Here is a 20,792-nt window from a genome sequence, read left to right on the forward strand (position 1 = left end):
TACAGGGCCACGCGCGCCTCCCGCGCAGGTCGGTCCGACGGGGCCTCGCGCGCCTCTCTCTCAGGTCAATCCGACGGGGTCTCGCGCGCCTCCCCTCTCACTCTCAGGCCAGTCCAACGTGGGCACGCGCGGCCTACAGTGCCCTTGTGCAGCATTGCGCGCAAAGCTGCTCGGCTGCGACTCTGCGGGTTATTAATAAACATCTTTACAGCGGAGGCAGGACCTGTTATCGGCACTCCGCCTCTGCCATCGATTGTGGGTTATAAAAGCACCCCCTCTGGCCTCTGTTCCCTTCCTTCCAAGGGTCGCCCTCCTTCCTGTCTATTCCTCACCCGGCGCCATGGCGCGCGCCTTAGGCCGCATCAGGGCCCTCCTGCGCATAGAGCACCCCCTCGCCCGGGAGTGCATGGCCGAGTTCCTGGGGGTCTTCGTCCTGATTGTAAGTAAAAGAGAAGAGGTGAGAGCTGTGCAGGAGGGGTGTGAACTAAGCCAGGAACATACCTCAGCGTGTTAACGCGCCTGCTGCGAGGTCCCCGTGTAACCTGGAGTTTATAGGCTCTAATGCCAGCACAGCTGACTCTGACTTTCATCTTTCGGAGGCTGATGACATCGAGTTGGCTAATTTTTGCAGGCGTAGTTTAGTATCAATCAGCAGACAACCCACCTGGTATTGCGTGTTTTATAAATGGCCCATGTTGTCGTTTTGCTGGAAGACCACTTTGACGTCCCAGAACTAGAATCTCAGGATTGAGGAGCATTGACAGAGCTCTGCCCAGAGTTCAAGGACTTGAACGGTATTCAAACCATTATCTCTAGATCTCTACTTCCTGTGTCATTACATCACAGGCAAGTACGTCAGGAGTGTTTACATCGCATGTATGTTTTTGGGTGTTTTAAATTTTAGACTTTTACGTCTCAGGTACATGCTTTATATATGTGGATATCTATGTAAATATATGTATTCACTTGTATAGGTATACATATATGTGTGTGGGTGTGTGTACACACACACGTTTAAAACAACCACATATATAAAGATAAGGAAAGGAAAGATGGCTTATACTTATTTTAAAAATTAGATATTCGAATTCGTGTATTTACAAATAATCAGGAAATTGGTTTAGTATATACTTAAAATAATGTATTCATTCAATTTAAATTAAAGTATTCCTAAAATAATGTATAACGTAAAAAATGTAATGTTTAATAATAATTACACTATTATTACAATATTTAATATATGGTATATCTTTTTTCAAAACTAAATATTAATAAAAAAAAGAAAGTATAGAATTTAGGGTGGCAATGGGATTTTAGGGATTAAGGATGGGTAGTTTTTAGAGGTGGTTTGGATTATTTATTGTCCAGGAGTGGGTAGCTTTTAGTTACGGTAACGAGCTTTTAGGATTGGTGGATGAGTAGTTATTAGAGAAATTTTGTTTTACAGTTTAGGAATAGCTGTTACTACCCCCACCTGATGGAGTGTGAAAGCTATTTGTATGCCACGGGAGCCAAAAATAATACACTCTTGCATGTAATTCAGATTGGGTTGAAACAATGAGTAATAAAATAGAATAAAATAAAATAAAAAAATGCAACTTTGTTTAAACAAAAAAAGATTCATGCAGCAAAAAAAAAAAAAATTGAATCCTTCTTGTCCTAAAACTGTTTTGTCGAATTGTGCTACATTAAAGGCACTCCTCAACTTAGCAGTTATTTAAGGAAGGCGCGTCAAAGAATCAGAAATATCTGCCAATCCTTCTTGATGTCCATTGGCTTGATCCTTAGACGGCCTCTCAGTGAGATGGGGAAATAAGAAATAAGAAATGTTCAATTCTGTTCTTCAGGACGCCTTTGAGTTGGAAAAGCGTTCTTCTATCTGATGTCTTCTATTGTGAAAGTATGGTAAACCCGAAACAAAAAATCACGTTTTCAAATAACTGGAATGCATAGGACAATAGAAGCACACTTTACATTACAAGAAGTTTTTACTGACTGCAACAATGTATATGCTTTATACAAAATATTTTCCCCATGGAAAGCCAAAAAGACCCATGATAAAATGTCCCTGCTCCTGCATATCCTCACAAGACAAATTTCCCTCTAAATAGTAAATAGGAATATACTAGAGGTATATTGTTTCCTTTCTTTAGAAACCCATGTTGTTTTTTTAGGTCGAAACCAGTTTGCTAACGACATCTTGGGGACATTCCAAAGCTTCCCTGGGAATGCATTCTGCCTGTTGCTTACCATTGGATTTATAGTTTGTAACCACTGGTGTAACGAAAATTGAGGGGGCCCCCCTGCACGGTACGAAGAGGGGGCCCCCTCCAGGCTCAATCAGGAGCTCTCTGGCCAGAGTGCAACGCCGAGGGGGCCCCCTGGAGCTTGGGGCCCCCCGCACAGCGGGGGCCTGTGTAACGCCCCTGTTTGTAACTCACATTTTTTGGCTTTTTTATTTGCTGGCTTTATTTGTTTTAGGCTGTCCAAGGTGAGTTTGTTTGTCCCAAGGACCAAAGTCTTTTCATGCCAACTCCCCTTGCATTCTTCCACGAATGCTCCTTACTGTAAACAGGCCTGTAAATCTTATTCTTATCTCGTCACATTTTCTGTGCATTCAAAGACAAATCAAATGTCAGGCTGTTTCCTATGAGAGAGCTTGCTGTTTACTTTTCTTTCATTTACTTAAAATGGAAAGAATTTATGTGACAATCTTGCTGAATACTGGTGACAGGAAAAGGTTTCTTTCTAGCAAAAAACATTTAAATGGACTCTGCAAGTATTTCAGAATATATCAGAATTAGGAACAAACAAATGAAGCACAGTTTTTGTTAATTCTGAAGTGTGGCGAAAACAAATACTTTAATATGATCAAAACAAATCAATACACTAGGTGATGCTATTTTCACACATTATCGTTTGTGCCCTGCATAGTTTTATTAGTAAAACTGTATGTCCGTGCAAATGGAATGGTCATTTCAGTTGAAAATGTGTTGTCTGTAATGAAAGTGTCCTACCACATCATGCATACTCCACTCTATGCCACTCCACTCTACTCTGCATCACTCCACATCCCTGAACTTTGCTCTGCACTGCTCCACTTTACACCACTCCATGCCACTTCACTCTCAACCTTTCTACTTTATTTTGTTCCACTGTACTTCATGCCAATGCACACTGTGCCACTCTCCTCTACACCACTACACTCTTCACACTCCAGTCTACCCCAATCAAATCTACTCTGCACAATTCCACTGTATGCCACTCTGCAACACTGCACCCTACGCCACTGCACCTAATGCCAGTACACTCTATGCCAATGCACTTTACTCTGTAACACTCAACTCTACGTCCATGCACTCTATGTCAATCCACATAATGCCACACTAATCTACTCTGCACCACTACAATCTGAGCCACTGCACTCTACAACACTGCACTGTAGTCACCGTACTCTGCAACACTTAACTCCAATGCACTCTACACTAGTCCACTGTAGTCTATGCCACTGCACTGTACTCTACTCTGCAGCACAGTACACCACTGCACTCTATGCCATTCCACTCAGCGCCACTTTACTCTACGCCAATGCACTCTACGCTGCCCTACTCCACTGCACTCTATGCCACTCTACTCTGCAACACTGCACTCTATGCTACTGAACTCCATGCCACTCTACTCTGAACTACTGCATTCTATGCCAATGCACTCTACCCCATTCTACTCTGCATCCTTCCACTCTACACCACTGCACTCTGCAGCCCTCCGCTCTACGCCACTGCACTCTGTCACTCCACTCCACGCCACTGCACTACTTCACTGCACTCTTCTAGGCAACACTCTAATCTATGTCTCTACATTCTATAATGCTCCATTGTACGCCAATGAATTCTATGCCACTGCACTGTAGCCAGTGCACTCTACACCATTATACTCTGCAACACTCTTCGCCAGTGCACTCTTCGCCAGTCCACTCTACTCTACACCCCTCCACTGTACACCACTCTATGAGACTCCACTCAATGTCACTTCAATACACAATACTCTGTGTAACTCCACTCTACAACACTCTACTGCACTCTTCACCATTCCACTCTATGACTCGCCATGCCACTTTCGTCTACACCTCTAACTTTCAACCATGCTGAACAGCAGCCACGCTGGTTGTACAGCATGGCTTCAACACATTGACAACGCCAATAGTGCTTGCAAAGGCGAGACCTATTGGCTTTGCATATGCTTGTCTAGTGTTGAAGAGAAATTGTTTACAAGTTTGTTACAGTATTAGAATAGCACCAAAAATGGCATAAAATGTGCCGCCTAACTTAACTTTAGGCGGCTAATACACCGCGCAATTTGCCCCTCCTTCTTTGCTGCATAGTTTGCCTTATTTCTCAAAGTAAGTTAGTCTTTGCTGCTGCATAATTTAGCCAATGTAGTGCCTGGATACCCTCACAGGTGAGTAATAGCTCTTTATAAATCCACTGATTGAATGATGGACATAATTTGGATATTCATTGCCCTTAGTTTCAGTGGCTCTATTCCCAGCGCCGTAATAACATGAGGTGATGTAGGGCCTAGTGTCAGATACATGGTCAAAGTTCTGACCTTGGTAAAATTATTTCACTTATCATGGATAGGTTGAGCCAAGACTGCGTTGCATTGAGAGAGCATGCATGAAATAAAACAGTGTAAGGTGCTGCAGATCAGTCTAGGCGCGTATTGCTAGATGTGTGTGCTGTAGATACTGCCGTGGGCCAGGGTAGTTTTGTGTCTTCACTGGCAGTTCGCTGTCTGGTTTCAGTTAGTGCATTAACAATGGTGGATCTGACCAGGCTTGGACCCAAGAGTGCGTGTCTTTGTTGAGGGTGCATGAAGGAGCATGAGTGAGCCATGAGGATGGAAGGGGGAAGGTCAGTGCAGTGATTCGGGAATCCATGTTTTTAAATACTCAGAAAATCAGTTACATTTTGAGCCTCCCTATGGAAGACTTGCGTAACTTTACTAAAATTGGTTGCAATCTATACTATGATTTTGATGCAAAATCAGTTACACACAGTGCAAGCTCCTCACACTTAGAAATCACCACACAATACAGGTCCAGCCGACATGAACGACCTCACGCAATTCCACCAACCCTCTAGGCACCTCTGCTCAGCCGGACTCTCACTGGCACACATGCCGTGCATACGCAAAAGCAGATCAGGAGGTCCTGTCTTCTCAAACATTGCTCCTAAAGCATGGGATGACCTCCTACATCACATCAGAGCCTCCTCATCACTGCTTCGGTTCTACAAGAAGCTGAAGACCTTTCTCTTCAAGTAAAGCCCCTTGAGGCAAACTCCATAGACCGGCATAGCTCCAGAATATGGTCGTGGGTGGGGAGCTATCAAAATAAATATAACATAACACCTTTGACATTGACCGGCAGCCAGGCTGCTGCCTCTGAACGTTTCAAGCTGCCACCCCATCGGGCGATAGTTTTGGGCACAGGGCATTGTTCAATGTCATTCTCTGTCACCAGTATCTGCCGGGCACATCCATGTCTAGCATTTGACAGTGGAACCATGGAATGACTCCAAGGCACCAACGAAGGCCCTGTGCCCAGCATCAACGGGGAAAATGTTGTCTTCTTTAGGTTTTGGATCATAACGTCCCTTCAAGCAAAGATTTACCAGAGAATATTAAAGAGGGGCAAAGGTTCTACCTAAGACAAAGATTTACTCTACTGCTTGGGTTGGAATACGCCTAATACAAGTTTAAGAGTACCTGCAATATGGAAAGTTTGGTCGGTGTTCATCTACTCTGCAGGGCATTCTAGTCTCTGCAAGCAATTGTGATCACACGTAATATTACGCATATAGGTGTAATTAAAATAATACGCGTACCTTAATTGGTTTCCAGGTTTAACCTAACACTTAGCATGTTATGTTCTCAAAAACTCTAGGTTGCAATTTGTTTTGCCAGTTTCCATTTGGATTACTAGCAGTATTTAAAAAAAGGACTTTGGAGTTAGTGCTCGTTACTGCACTCAAAGATTTCCTTTATCGGTTAATTAATACTTGGAACAAAATAAGATCCTTGGAGGTAAACACACTCGGCCATAAACTGATTTATAAATGACTGGAAATTGATTTTTTATTGACGTCTTCTGGAATCTTATCACACCTTCTATAAACTGGAATATCCAGAGCAATTCTCTGGCAATCCAGGTTTACTTCCTGCCACTACCGAGAACATTTCTTAAAGGGCCATTCACAAATTTAATTCCTGAATTCATCTTGAGCAATTTCCATACTCAACACACAGTTTACTGCTATTATCACAAATGCTGTGCTCCGAGTATATCTCACAGCTGGCTTAGAGCAACCTCTTTGTGAGTCGTCCCGAAATGTTTTTTTCTCAGAGAAAATCCTTCTAATTAGAACATGTTTCCCCCCCCCAAAAAAAATATATATATGAAATTCAAGATGTAAGTGTACGAGACATTTTTTTCATGGAAATTCTAGCACTAGAAATGTGTCAGTGGTCAGACATGCTCCCATTCCCATCTCCTACTGCCTATCAGTTCATGACCATGCTCTGACATGTTTTTTTCCAGAAGTTTGTAAAGTGGTGTGTGAAATCTGAGAACAGCAGCGGTCTGTGCAGATAAAAGTGGTGGGACCGGGTTGGGGGTAGGTGGGGGCTTTTCGCCAGACAATGACGAGGATAAATTAATTACTTATTTCATTTTCCCTCTACATCGTCTGTCGAAATCCCCCTCACCCAACCCCACCGCCCGCCTCTCTTCCCTTTTGCACGGGCCGTGGCAGTCTGAGAAACATGATTAGCCTACCAAGAATATGAGCCAAGTAGCAAAGTTTCTGGTAGCTACTTCTACCTGTAGATTTTTCAACTATAGAATAATCCCAGGTGTCAGGCTAAATCCAGAAACTTCAAATATGTCACGTCTCTGGTAGAGGTTGCTTGCTTGGTACCAATGACGGAAGTGGTGTCATGTGACGTCACTGAAGCCATATTGCGCCCACTCCCGCCCAACAAAATAAGTTCCTTTTTTTCTGCAGTTTCAGCGCAGATTGAAAGCTCACTCTCTCCTGAGAGTTGTGATTTTTCCTTCACCTAAAAAATTACAATTAGTGTAGTGATATGTCTTCCCCTAAGTGTTGGGGATTTAAGCTGTGTAGGAGATGCGAGGGACAGATGTCCATCTCTGACCCACACATCATCTGTTTGTGGTGCTTAGGTTCTGGCCATAATTCCCGCTCATCCAGCTCTTGTTGAACATGAACCTTAAGGCCATCAAGGAGCACAAAGCCATACTGTTCATTGGCCAGGCCCATTATGAAATGCAAGGTCATCGTTGGCAGAGACCAAGGTCAGATCCAGCCTCCTCACACAGGAAGCACAAGAAGCTTGGACAAGGTGAGACACCTAGACACTGCGGATTCTCACAGGATCTTTATCCTCGGAGCCTGCGTTAGTTGTGGTGAGCCTTGTTCCTGCTGGCTCCGAGTCTGTTCAAATCTGACTCTCAAGCCGACCCCATCATGGCTTTGGATCAATTCCAGATTGTCCGATGCTGCAGCCTCCCTTTCTTAATTTCCTGGCGCCAGGTACAGACCCAGCAGAGATCCTCAAAGCAGTGATGGGCATCCTCACCTGGGCTTCAAACCCATCTGTAGCACCCTTGGGACCTATAATGCTCTTCTGCCTTCTCATGTTCAGGCTGGTGGCACCTTGAAACCTGGTCTACCTCTCCAGTCATCCTTCCCTAAAGAGTATGGTGATCAAGGCATCCTGCTCCTCAGGCCAGTCACAAAGCACATTCTCAACAATTCCGTTAGACAGGGAGTCGATACGAATGGAGGCATGGGGGAATAACTCTTCTCTGTAGGCAGTATGGCACTGAACTCTTTGAATGCCAAATGCCTGCCTGCCGGTTATGCTCATGTTTTATGGGATATGGCCCAGCTCGTTGCACCACAAATCGCAGAGAACATTTGAAGAAGTGCTGTAGTATGGACAGAATGCCTCCAGACGTATTGTTAAGTTGGACGTCAATACCGCTGACTCCTTGGTGAGAGCAATACGCACTCCAATCTCAATCTACCACCCTGCGTGCTTCAGGACATCAGGATTCTCTTTATGGATTTACTGTTCGATAGCACCAAACTATTTGGTGACAAAGCTGACTCTGCCCTTGAACGAATGAAAAAGCAAGACAATGGACACATCTCTGAACCACCACCAGCCTCAAACACAAAGTGATAACCAGCAGTTTCAACATATTCTTAATTACAAATAATCTTGATCAATTTTACAGAAAGATGAAACCAAAAGAGGTATCACAGTAACAGGGAAGAGTAATCAGGACAAAAATTCTACACCGTACATCAAGTACATTTTAGTGAAGTAAAGTGCCAGGAAGCAGGTACCCATTAAAAGTTGTAAGAGCCAGGAAGCAGTTTGTCCATAAAAGCTGTTACACAGTATGTTCTGCAAAATACAATCTACACTCCTAGAAAAGGGTTACGTGAGGATAAAAGCAAGTGAAAAGGAGGGGGAAAATAATGGCATGAGTGTGAAGGATATATGATAGTAAGGTTTTTGTAGGAAAAATTGCAAAATCTATTGTAGGCAGGTACAGGATTATAATAGTGTAAGATTGTAGATTTTATAGGATTGGGATCACGTCAGGGAGGTTTTGTATTGTTAAAAGAGGTGTCCAAAGTTTTCCACATGGGTCTGTGCTCTGGTCTCCAGGGGGAGTGTTGGAGAGCAATGTTATTTGCCCCTATTATGTGAATGAGGTTTAGGAGGTATTTTTCCAATTACAGATCTCAGATTTACGAGCCACCATTAGGAGAAGGTCTAATAGTAAGGCTATCATTAGTGGATATTATATGTGGATCTAGGTGTTAAGATACATTTGAATATCTTATCTCAGAATGGGGAGACTGCATGGCAAAATAATAAAAGGCGTACTATCTCACCGGTTTCTTCTTTGCAATTTCAGCAGATCAAAAACTCTCTTTCAGTCAGTTTGTGTAGGTGCGAAGATGCGCAACATGTTCTGTTCAGTAGCAAATATTTAGTCTGGAACAAGGCAGGAGTGATTTTGCGGGAGACGGCTGATCTCTATATCAGATTCCAATCGTTATCCAGAATTTAGCTATGTAAGGTAGTGTTGGGTCAATGAGATTAGTTTTAGCTTTGGAGATACAGGATTTGAGTTTGAGAAACTCATAGAATTCAATGTTTTCTAGCTTGGATTGGGATTGTAGGTTATTGAAAGTGAGTGGTAAGGTGTGTGTGCCAAGTTGTTTTTGTAAAAATGAATGCCTTAAGTTGTCCAAGATTTCCAGTGCAGAGGAGAGCCTACTATTTTAACATTTGGGCTCTGCCAAATTGAGGTCAAGTTGGAATGTTTTATCGGAAGGTCTAAAAGTTTGTCTATCTGTAATATAGCATTCTTAGTATTTTTTAATACATATTTAGAGGGTTGTGAATTTGATTTTGGTGGGTAGTTTAATAATGGGATTTATACCTCTGGAATGACCCTTTCAACTGATAGCCAGGTGGGAATCTACTCTTTTGGAGATAAAAACCAGAGGGACTGCTGTTTGGCCAGGAAGGCAGTCTGGTCATTTCTAAAGTTAGCTAAATTAACACCACCTAAATTGATTGGAAGACAATGGATTTTTAATGATATCATAGGTCGTTTATTTTGCCAAGTAAAGTCTGATATAAGCTTATCAATTCTTTGATGGAAATCGTCTGATAATGTGAGGGGAAGCATGCTGATTAAGTAGGTTACAACAGGGGTTACCATCATCGTATTTGTCTCAATACACACCCACCAGGTAATAAATGTAGGACTCCAGCTATCTAGGAGATTTGTTGCTTGCTTTGGTGTGAGTTTTTCATTGTGTTAAATAGTATCTATTGCATCAGAGCCAAATTTTATAGCCAAGTATTTTAAATGGTGAAGCTGCCACCCTAAACCTGTATCTCCCAGGATAGCCTTAGAACTTAATGCACTAAGACCTTTGACTTACGATTTATCTCTATTAAGTTTGTAGCCTGATACTGAGGCAGGGATGTCAATTGTGTTTATAAGGGCATTAATAGATGAGCAAGCGTTTTCAGTGATAATCAAAATGTCATCCACATATGCCAAAACGTTTTCAATAGTAATACTGAAGTTAATACCGCAAATTTGGTCATTGGAATGGATTTTTAGAAATAGGGTTTTGCGTGCCAATATGAAAAGGAAAGGGGAGAGAGGGCACCTCTTGTCTCGTACTTTGTTAGAGCCTGAATGGACTAGCCGTCTGTTTATACGGGAACACCCTCTACGCTGGAACCACAGCCAAACTCCAGAAAAGACTCCAGCGCATTCAGAACGCCTCAGCATGACTCATCTTGGACATCCCTCGCCACATCCCTGCCCACCTGAAAGACCTGTACTGGCTCCCCGTCAACAAGAGGATCACGTTCAGACTCCTCACCCACGCACACAAGGCTCTCCACGACACAGGCCCGAAGTACCCCAACAGCCGCCTCACATTCTACACACCCACCCGCCAGCTCCGATCCGCCAGCCTCGCCCTCGCCTCCGTCCCACGAATCCGCAAATCCACCTTCGGAGGAAGATCCTTCTCCTACCTGGCAGCCAAGACATGGAACTCCCTCCCCACTCACCTACGGCTGACCCTGGACCATCTCTCCTTCAGGAAACAACTCAAGACCTGGCTGATCGAGCAATAGCCCCCCCCCCCCCCTCAGCGCCTTGAGACCCTTCGGGTGAGTAGCGCGCTATACAAATTCTGTTGATTGATTTATTGATAGAGGATCACATCCTACATGTGACGGAAGAAAAACGCACCAAGGTTTGTTGAGAAAGGATCAAGAGAGATTTTAAGTGTATGATTTCATTTGTATTTTCATGCTGGTAAGACTATTTCGGTTGCATACATTTACAGACAGAATCACCATACAAGCCCTGAAGAAGTCTCGGATGGGGCAAAACACATTGGCTGTGGCTAATAAGAGATGACATTTTTTAGTAGAAATGAGAAGATCATGAATAAAGAGAGCAATTTTCAAAGGAAGACCACTTTTGAGTCTGTGTATTATGTAGTAATTCAGCATAAACAGAATTGAATTCTAAACATAAACGCTTATGAATTCAATACCTGGCTATATCATTTATTTTGCTCTTTATGCTTGAGCATTGATTTCTCAACAGCATATGTGTATCAGAGAGTTCTCATTGTTTTGCTTTACTTGCATGTATTAGCATTTCTCAAAGCAATTTGATTTGTCCTACCCAACGGAACCATTTGTTTATTTAACCCCCAATACCCAGGTTCTGAGGGACACAGGGTTACCCCGTTTTTGTTAATCTGTCCCAAGAATTCTATCAGTCATTTGTACGTCTGCTCCCTGACAGACTCCTAGAAGTCGTATCAGAGGCAATATTTTTGAGACAAATCCTGGAAACAATGAGGGAGGCGATTATAGTAATGGTTCCCAGGCCTGATAGAGATCCTAATACAGTGAGGTCTTACAGGCTCGTCTCCATGCATTTATGCAGGAGCGGCCCTTGCAGGTAAGAGCTGTGGGGCGGGGGGTGGCGACTTGAAAGATGATGAGGGAAAATTGAATATTTATTTAATTTTCCCTTGTCATCTTGTCGAGCCCCACCACCCCACCCGCACCACCCCTCTTACCTGCACGGCCCGTTTCTGCATTTTTGTCAACTGCCTGTCAGGGCTTTAGCTAACAGCTTCAGCCTTGTGATGGGAAAACTGGTACATGATGACCAATGCAGTTTTATTCCAGGGCAAAGTATGTTGCAAATATCAGTAGACTTATGCACTACGCTATGCGCAACACATGGACATGGATGGCGTGATAGTGGCAATAGATATTGAAAAAGTGCTTGATACTATTGAATGGGGTCATATGTTTGCAATTTAGCAGTAAATGGACATCGGCTTGACTTTGTAAAGATGGGTTAAACTCCTTTATACAAAACCTAGGGTGTGCCTGCGTTATGCAGTGTGAACCAGATGGAACATTGAGTACGGTAACCACCATGGTTGCTCATTCGTCACCCCTACTCATTGCGTTTGCATTGTAGCTCCTGGCGATCAAATAGAGGGAGGGGACGCATGTTGTTTCAATGTATGCAAATGATGCACTGGTGTATTTGAAAGAACCGCATGCATCACTTCCGGTTCTGCTAGCTGAGCTGAATGGTTATGAGGATGCGTCTGGTTTGCGAATTACTTGGGTAAAATCAGTGCCTTTTCCTCTGCGTAGATTGAGTGGCATTTTACCAGATGTACTCCCAAATACAGGCATACGATTGGCGATGGAACCGTTTAGATTGCTGTTCCTTCAGATGGCTCATACTCTGGAGCGGCAGTATGCCAACAATATAGGTAGAATTATTCAGGGACTGTGGAAATCGATTTGATTTTGGAATACCCATCCTCTAACTGGTAGTGGCTGTGTCGCACTTGTGGAAATGGTATTCCTGCTCCGCTGTGTATTGAATTTAGAAAATATATAAAGAAGTAGGGTCCGCATAGACATCATTAAATTAGATGGAGTGGAGGGAGATCTGGGGCTCCCTGATCTGGATTTGTATTACATTGTTGCCCAGCTTCAAGATTTGGCGCAGTGGTTTGAGGTAGAGGAGAAGTGAAAGAAGAGGTTATTGAATAGATGCTGGGAGCTGGGAGTGGAAGCCACTCCCCATCGTGTTAATGAGGGGGAGTGTGGGTACCACTGCATTGCCCATATGTTGTTTGACTTACTGCTGTCGCGTGGGACACTGCAGTACATAGGGTGCGTAGACATTCCCCATTCTCACAATCTTTAGCGATATGGTGGCTGAAGCCATTTAGGAAGATTGCCAGAGACATGTCTGTGGTTCAGTGGCTGGAGTGGTGGTGCTCTACTCTTGCAGATATCTGCAATGGGAATAACTTCCTGACGTTTGACGAGGCAGAACTCGAGCTTTGGTTTAGATTAGAATCATTCCTTCAATGTGCACATATATCTAGAATTGTTAAGCGGGATCTTGCTGGGTTTCCCGGCGGCTCGTGCCACCTCTGTGGTTGTATGAGAGCTTTTAGAAATGGGCCATACTTCCTTTGCTGAATCCCAACTTTATAAGGCGGTGAAGGCTGATCAAAAAGAAGGTGCTGCTGGCGTGACAAATGTGGGATAACAAACTGGAAGCACTACTGACAGATGGGGTGTGAAGTCAAACTTTTCCAGTTGATCTCCAGTTCTGCCAAGTTTAGATTGACCCACTTTAATTTCTTCAATATCTGTCAAACACTGTCTTCTTAATGCTATACCTAAGTCTAAGAAATCAAGAATAAATTTGCACTACTGGGACTGATGTTAGCAAAACCTCATATTGCCTTTCTGAGGCTTAAACCACATAGATCAAACAATGGCCACTCGGGAGAAAGATCTCCTAGAATTGGCAATTGCATTGAAAATCAGGAAGAAAATGGACCAGGTTGTTGATAAATTGCCTAATGATTTGGAAACCTGGTCTGCAAAGCTTTCCACATTGACTTTGGGGAGTCAGTGGGCGGAGGTGTGATTTGAAGTGTGATTTGAAGTTAATGCTTGTGTGCATGTAGTCGCTATTATATATGCCTCTGATAAAAATTGAAATACAACTTTAAAACAATTATGGGCCTAAGAACTCATTGTGATTTTTTTTCTTCCAAGCTATTTATTGGGTTTTGACAGATAATGTTCTACAATATAAATAGACAGCCAGCAGACATTTATATTAACCAACCTGTCACACATTTAGGATAGCTCGGCCATTCAACCTGGCTGTATGACCGGTATTCACAATATATGATAAAGCAAAATAGAAAAAATAATAAATAAAACAAAAATGACAACCATACAATCACTCGTAGCCACAAACAGTATAGTGATCTATAGACTGATAGCCCCACTCATCCCAGTGCCCCCACCCCCACCCGCCCAGGAAATGGAACTCAAGTCAAGAACGATCTGATTTCAGCCTCCAGGGATCCCCCCTGCCGAGGACACAGCTCCAGTTGTATCACACGGTAGCCAGCCTGCCCTTCCCAAACGTTATAATATTTCTTGGGGCAACCCCAAGCTGTATAAATAGGACATTCCAAACCTAAGCAGTGGTCCAGTCCCCCTTTCCAAACCTCCAGTGAGTGGGCAGGAGCTTCCTTCCAAACCATTGCAACATCAAGTTTGGCTATGGTAAGGCCCAGCCATATCAGGGCCCTGGATATCTGTTCCCATCAATTTCGTCCGAGATGTGCAACAGTGCACACTGTGAGGTACTCGGCAGAGTCAGGCCCAGCACTCCCTCAAGGCAATCAAAGACCCCAGTCAAGAAGTCAGTCAGAACTGCACAACTCCAGATTCCCTGTAAGAAGTCACCCGTCTTGGCCTGACATCGCAGACATGCGGCTGATGCACTAAACCTCCTCCTTCACAGCTTCTCACCAGTATAATAAACTCTGTGTAAGTAGCACACCTGAATAAGACAGTACTGGGAGGCAATGGCCGCCCGCGGGGAGCAGCCAGTCCCTCCCTCCAGTCTTCCTCCTCCAGGGGGCCGCGGTTGTGAGCGCAAGCCTCTCGGAGGGCCTCAAAAATGACCTGCAGCACTGAGCACAAGAGACTGACATGTGACGGAGTTCTTTGTTGAGTGATCTTCATCAGAAGCACTATGGCTTCTAGGGGGCTAAATTCCAGGATATACCCTAAATATTTGATGCAGAGTATGAGGGCGTGGCAGAGTTGCAGGTATTTATAAAACTGGTTCCATTGGAGCTGGAACTCCTCCTGAAGATCAGCAAGTGATTTGAGCAAGTTCACCTTGTGGACATCCAGAATCGGTAAATTCCTATGAGGTCCCAGCACTGAAACGCCAGTAGCCAAGCCATCAGGTGCAGGGCCATGCCTTCCCACAAAGCAGTCTCCCTGGTCGGCCGACCCTTCCACCCTGTGAATGCTCCCACCTCCCTCCAGGTCATGAGGACCACCCCGGTCACCTAGGGAAGTCCCGGGGGTTCGCCCTCTGTACAACAAGTGAAGGAGGGACTATGTGCCTAGCATCCACCCCTCAGATGCATAGGTGAGGTTCCCGAACTCCCTGAATCACAAAGCATTCAGGACGGTCAGTTTGGGCTGCTCTGTAGGAGGGCCGCACATCTGGCATGGCAATACCGCCATCATAGGTCTATTTATAGCACTTAGAGAGGGCAATTCTGGGTGGACCGTCATTCCACAGGAAACTTGGTAGAAGGGAGTCGATAAGGGAAAAGAGGCACATGGGTACAGGGATCTGGAAATTTTGGAGTTGGTACAGAGCCATGAAAGAGCCACCATCTTAAAAATAGCTGATCTCCCAAGGAGGGAGAGGGTAAGTGTTGCCCAGGGTCTCAAGTCAGCTGTCAGTCTATGTGTGGCTGTATATTCAGGCACACGCCAAAGCCACATTCATTATGATATGCACCCCAGGTATCACAACCCCTGACTGAGGACCGTGAACTCTGACATTCACAGCAAATCTGGTGTGTCTTCGAACACTAGGTAGATCATGGATTTTATGAAGTGTACTTGGTGTCCCAATAAATTCACGAAGATGTCCCGTATCTGGCGTGCACGCGGCCCGAGCCCCGGAGGACCGTCAGGAAGATGAGCACATCATCTGCGTATAACACAATTCTTACATTCGCCCCTGGTCCCCACTCAAACCCCCTCAGCTGCACATCTGCCTGGACCAGTTTGCCAAGGGTTCAATAACCAGTGTGAAAAGGAGTGGGGAGTGGGGGCACCACTGACGTGTTCCAAATTTAACCGGAAAGGGAGCACAGGTGGACCCGTACCCCCTAACCTGAGCAAACAGGTTTGTGTAAAGGAGCTGGACATAGTTGATAAATTGGGGTCTAAAATGAATCTTGGCCAGGAGAGAGAATAAACCCTGCTAGCCAACTGAGTCAAAGGCCTTTCAAAAGTCCACTTGCAGCCGCTCACTCTGCTTGAGGTAGTGCTTGGACAGCACAATAGCATTGCAGACTTGTTGTATGTTGTGTCTTGTTGTCCGATCAGGCATGAATCCTGACTGGTCTGGGTGGTTGAGGGTGGAGATGAGCTTAATCAGTCTGTCAGCTAGGGCCTTAGCCCACACCCTGACCTCGATGTGAAGAAGAGAAATTGGCCGATGAGATTCACAGCACTCCGAAGGCCAGTGTGACTTTTTGAATGACAACTATGTCAGACGTCATAAGATACAGGGGTACTAATTTGCCCTTTAGAGCCTCCTGAAAGACCCCCAACAGATGAGGACCTGTGAGCATCCAAGTGGCTTTATAGATCTCATCCAGAAACCCATCAGGTCCCAGGGACTCCACAGTTGCAGATGCGTCAGCGCTCTTCCCAGTTTGTCTACTGTGATGTCTAGCTCCAGTGACTCACTGTCCTCCCGAGAGGGCTCTGGTAGGAAGATCATGTGTAAACCTCTCCACTTCAGAGAAGCACTTTTTTTGGGATGAGCGTAGAACGCTCTATAGTACGATGCAAAGGCACCAGAGAAAAACCATTTACCCACCACCCACTTGCTTGGAGCATCAAAAACATGGGGAATGAGATCTCGTGAACAAGCAATGGAGCAAAGCAAGATCAGGGTTATACTAGATTTGTCCCCCCATTGATAGATGCGACTCTCGCTCAATCAATCAATCATGAAATTTGCAGAGCGCACTATTCACCCGTGAGGGTCTCAAGGCGCTGGGGGGGTGGGGGGGGGGCTGCTACTGCTTGAAGTGCCAGGTCTTGAGTAGACTCCTGAAGGTTAGTAGGTCTTGGGTCTTCCGTAGCTCAGCATCCAGGCCGAGCACGCCTCTTCCATCAAAGTTTGACGCATGACGGCACCGGTATGCAGCGAATCCCGAAGGGTCGCCGGGTCAAGGAGTCCACTTATTGAGCCTCTAACTCAAGTAGACTTGCCTCCAGGTGCCCAACCTCAACACCAATATGGACACGGTAGGCCACATGGTAACTATTGAGCCCGGTAAAGTGGCCTTCCAAGCCTCCCTCAGAGTCCTGGGCGAGCGACTGAACATGCATTATGATGCATGTATTCACATACAGTGTTATGTAGGGATAACTTAAATTCAGCATCCATGAGGGTCCAATTACTCAAATGCCCCCGGAGTGAGCCCCCTCTCCCCCATTGCCATGCCCCTCTCCCCATTGCAACCAGCATTTCAACTGGTGCATGGTCAGACAACCCATGTGCCCGATGTGTGCCTCACAGATTGTGTAGACCTGAGGTTTGGGGAGGAGGAAAAAATCCAGTCTGGAAAAGGCCTTGTGTACCCCTGAAAAAAATGTGTAGGCCCTGTCTGTGGGATCGCATAAACGCCAGGCATCCAATAAGCCCATTGTATTTATAAGGCGAGCTAGCACCATCTGGGGACCTCTCGAGCCCCAGAGGAGCAGTCAGTTTGAGTGTGAGCAACACAATTCATGTCCCCCCACAATGATCCAAGGCTCAGGTGGGAACTCCAAAATGACACTGCTTATGGTCTGCAAAAATGCCTCCAAAAAAGGGGGGAGCGTATATATTGAGGATGAAGGATTTTTCCTGAAAAAGACCAGAGACTATGACATACCATCCTAATCTGTCATGCACATGGTGCATGTCTGAATATGGTGGAATGGGATGTGCCCTTTCAGGAGTATAGCCACTTCTCTAGACCCCCCCCCCATGAAACCCAGAGTGAAACACCCTTGCGAACCCCATTTGTGCCAGAAAAGGACATTTATTACCCATAAAGTGGGTGTCTTGCAAAAGCAGAATATCTGGACCCGCCCTAGGGGCAACCCACAAGGAGCTGCTTAACCTTGTTGAGCAGCTCATTTACATTCCAAGTGAGGTGTTGCAAGGACCTGGGCTTGTCTCACAAATATGTGTCGACCATGATGGGGATCTCGGAACAAACAGCACCAGGGGTGGAAGCTGTGAGGGCGCGCGTGGAGCATGAGCAGAATTTTGGGTGGCATCATTGCAGTGTAAACAAGAATGAAGCAGTCTGTGAGTAAATCTAAACCTAAGAACCCTACCCCCCACACTATACTTCTAAAAGTTGAAGTACCTGTTGTGGTAAGAACATTAGGGTGTTGCCAACCAGGCAGACGGGAGTCCATTCCTCCCCCGACTGTCATCCGAAGCGTACACCAACGAAAACTCTGCACATGAACTGAGGAGCATGGTCTAGTAGCACTCCTGTGGCGTGTGAAAGCTAGACCTGCAACAAGCAAGGATGAAATGCAAGGGAATCTCACCATAGTCAATAGACGCAATAATGGCATAAAGCAAGCAAGCAGTTAGTAAAATGCAGAGGCACCATCAAAGGAGACTCGAAAGCAGGAGGACTCAGGACGGTCTGGGGGTCTAGATGGGCTTGGCCTCGGAGATGACAGGCAAGGGGCTTCGCCCTAGGAAGGAGTCCAACGTCTCTGGTTGTTGGTAGCCTTGTGTGTGGGGGGGCTTAAACCGTCGCAGTCCCAATGTGTGTCTCTCTAGGGTAGGCTTCTGATCCAAGGTGGAGTCTTTCCTGATCGGCATGTCCTTGCCCTTCAGACGAGGCCTATCTTTTGCCTATTCCCAGGTGGGTTTGGGGGTGTCTAACAATAAGGATTGGACACCAAACACCACTTTGAGGTGCTCAGGAAAGAGCCGCATGTAGCGTGGTCCCAGGCCCCTCAGTCTCCTCTTGACATCTTGGAAGGAACAAAGTTATTGCGGTACTTTGAGGGTATGATCAGGAAGATCATAACCTGCGAGGATTCACCATGCAGGGAGTCACACGAGCGAGAGGCCCTTAGTATAGCATCGCAGTCTGCATAGTTCAATATGCGGGCGATGATGGGTCTCTCTGTCAGAGATCTGTGGGCATTATCCAAGAAGAAGCATGAGGAGACAGAATCAGGTGGCACCCAGGACAGAAGCCAGGCAGTTAAGAAAGCAGTTGTGTTGGACCCTCCCGTCTCCTCCGGGATTTCCACCACACTGATGTAATTGCGTCTGGAGCGGTCCTTCCACCTTAGATAACCTTTTCTCAGTTGCAGTTACCACGCCACTGTGTTGCGCAGATCTTGATGCCTAAGTGAGAGGTCTGTTGTGAGTTCACCAATTTCCTACCTCAATGGAGGAACATAGCTCCTTTATAACTCGTAGGATGGGGACATCTCCAGTGTATGAGAGATTCTTCCCTGTGTTCCATCCACGCGGGCCGCCGCAGAAGAGGTGGGCCTGGTAAATTTGTCGATCTTGCCCTGCATCGAGGGCTGGGGCAGCTTATCCTGCCCCAGTATGTTGAACTGTGTATAGGAGCACCTCTGTGCCCGGTTATGTGAAAGAGAGGAAGGGTACACCAAGGCCACTCCCAAGGCAATCAGGGCGTCAGTGAGCTGTGTGGTGCAGGTGTTCTGTCCTAGATTCCCTTGACTATGGCTGTGGAGGCAGTTGGCAATGTTACTTCGCTCACCACGACACGATGTGGCTGCTGAAAGGTCCCCTGCCCCTATACCCAGACCAGGAGCTCACGTCTATGTAGTCTCCACAGGTTAGTTATCTCCAAATACATACATGTACTTTTTTAGTAAACTCATTATTTTGTTCTCAAATACTAGCATGTTATCCCTATTAAATAAACTAATGTTGTTCCCCACCAGCCCCTGCTATTTTAAGACAGCTAAAATCATCTTCCCTACTAAAACCTGTTGGTTTCGAATGTCAGATAATCAAGGGAGGGACAAGGAGCGATTCTTTAGAGAGGACTAGCACCCATACTCCTCCAAGATCAATAACTAACACAAAGGGGTGCGGATCCTCAGTCTCAAGGGAAGAGAGAACCCTAACAGGTGGCTAAATTGTCCTGGACAACGGGATCCCAGGATGGGGGGGATCTGACTGATCAAATCAAAGTGCCCTCACAAACCCGGTAGGGTGTCATGCTTCAACATAGGGCACTCCTCGTAGGGCCTGCGCTGCAATACCCGACTGACCCTTTAATGGGGTCTAAGTCTAAGGAACTCCAAAAGGAGTTCTAATGGGATGGTGGTTCATTGACACAGTAAAAACAAGATAGCTATCATGGGTAATAATGTACTGTCATAGCTTTAGTGCATGTTGAGTAAGGTCAACATGTTTTATGCCTGGATTTTCAGCGGCATTTCATCAGGACCAGGTAAGTACCTACCCTACTGAGGAATGGGGCCAAGTGAAATAGTGTAGTTCCTCCAGTCATATAGGCTAATACTGCACCTGCTATGCTGCAGGAGGGGGATCCAACCTGTAAGAGATAAATGAGGGAGACGGCCATAAAGAACCTACTGCTAAAACAATTATATTAAAATCTGCTAGCAGTATTACATATAATGTACAAGGGTTGCGTCTTGCTGCCTATTGGTGCAGTCGGAACCTGAGGTGGGCAGATTGCGCTACGGTTGAGTAAAAAGACATAACCTACCATGAAACTTGCACATATCAAAACTATAATAGACTGTCCATTAGTAGCAGATTGTGTAAAAGGCATGTAGCAGTGATCAAGTACCACATTCAAGGCCCATAAGAACTCTAGAGTGACAAAGACCCAGAATGGTCCCAGGATGTAATTGAGAGAATAATATAGAGAGGGGTAAATAAACCCAAAAGTTGGGAGAGTGATGCCCCATAGGGGAGTCAG

General features: G+C 45.4%; 1 protein-coding gene across 1 annotated transcript in view; it reads left to right on the forward strand.

Moving 5' to 3' along the window:
• Nucleotides 1-294: 294 nt before the first annotated feature.
• Nucleotides 295-20,792, forward strand: part of AQP10 (aquaporin 10) — a 63,472-nt gene continuing 42,974 nt past the window's right edge. Inside the window, exon 1 of the mRNA XM_086946400.1 lies at nucleotides 295-439. Within this exon, the coding sequence (XP_086802526.1) occupies nucleotides 341-439 (99 nt within the window). The 5' untranslated portion in view covers nucleotides 295-340. The remainder of the gene's footprint in view (nucleotides 440-20,792) is intronic.

The sequence above is a fragment of the Lissotriton vulgaris genome, chromosome 12 (genome assembly GCF_964263255.1).
Source record: "Lissotriton vulgaris chromosome 12, aLisVul1.2, whole genome shotgun sequence".
Classification (NCBI taxonomy): Eukaryota; Metazoa; Chordata; class Amphibia; order Caudata; family Salamandridae; genus Lissotriton; species Lissotriton vulgaris.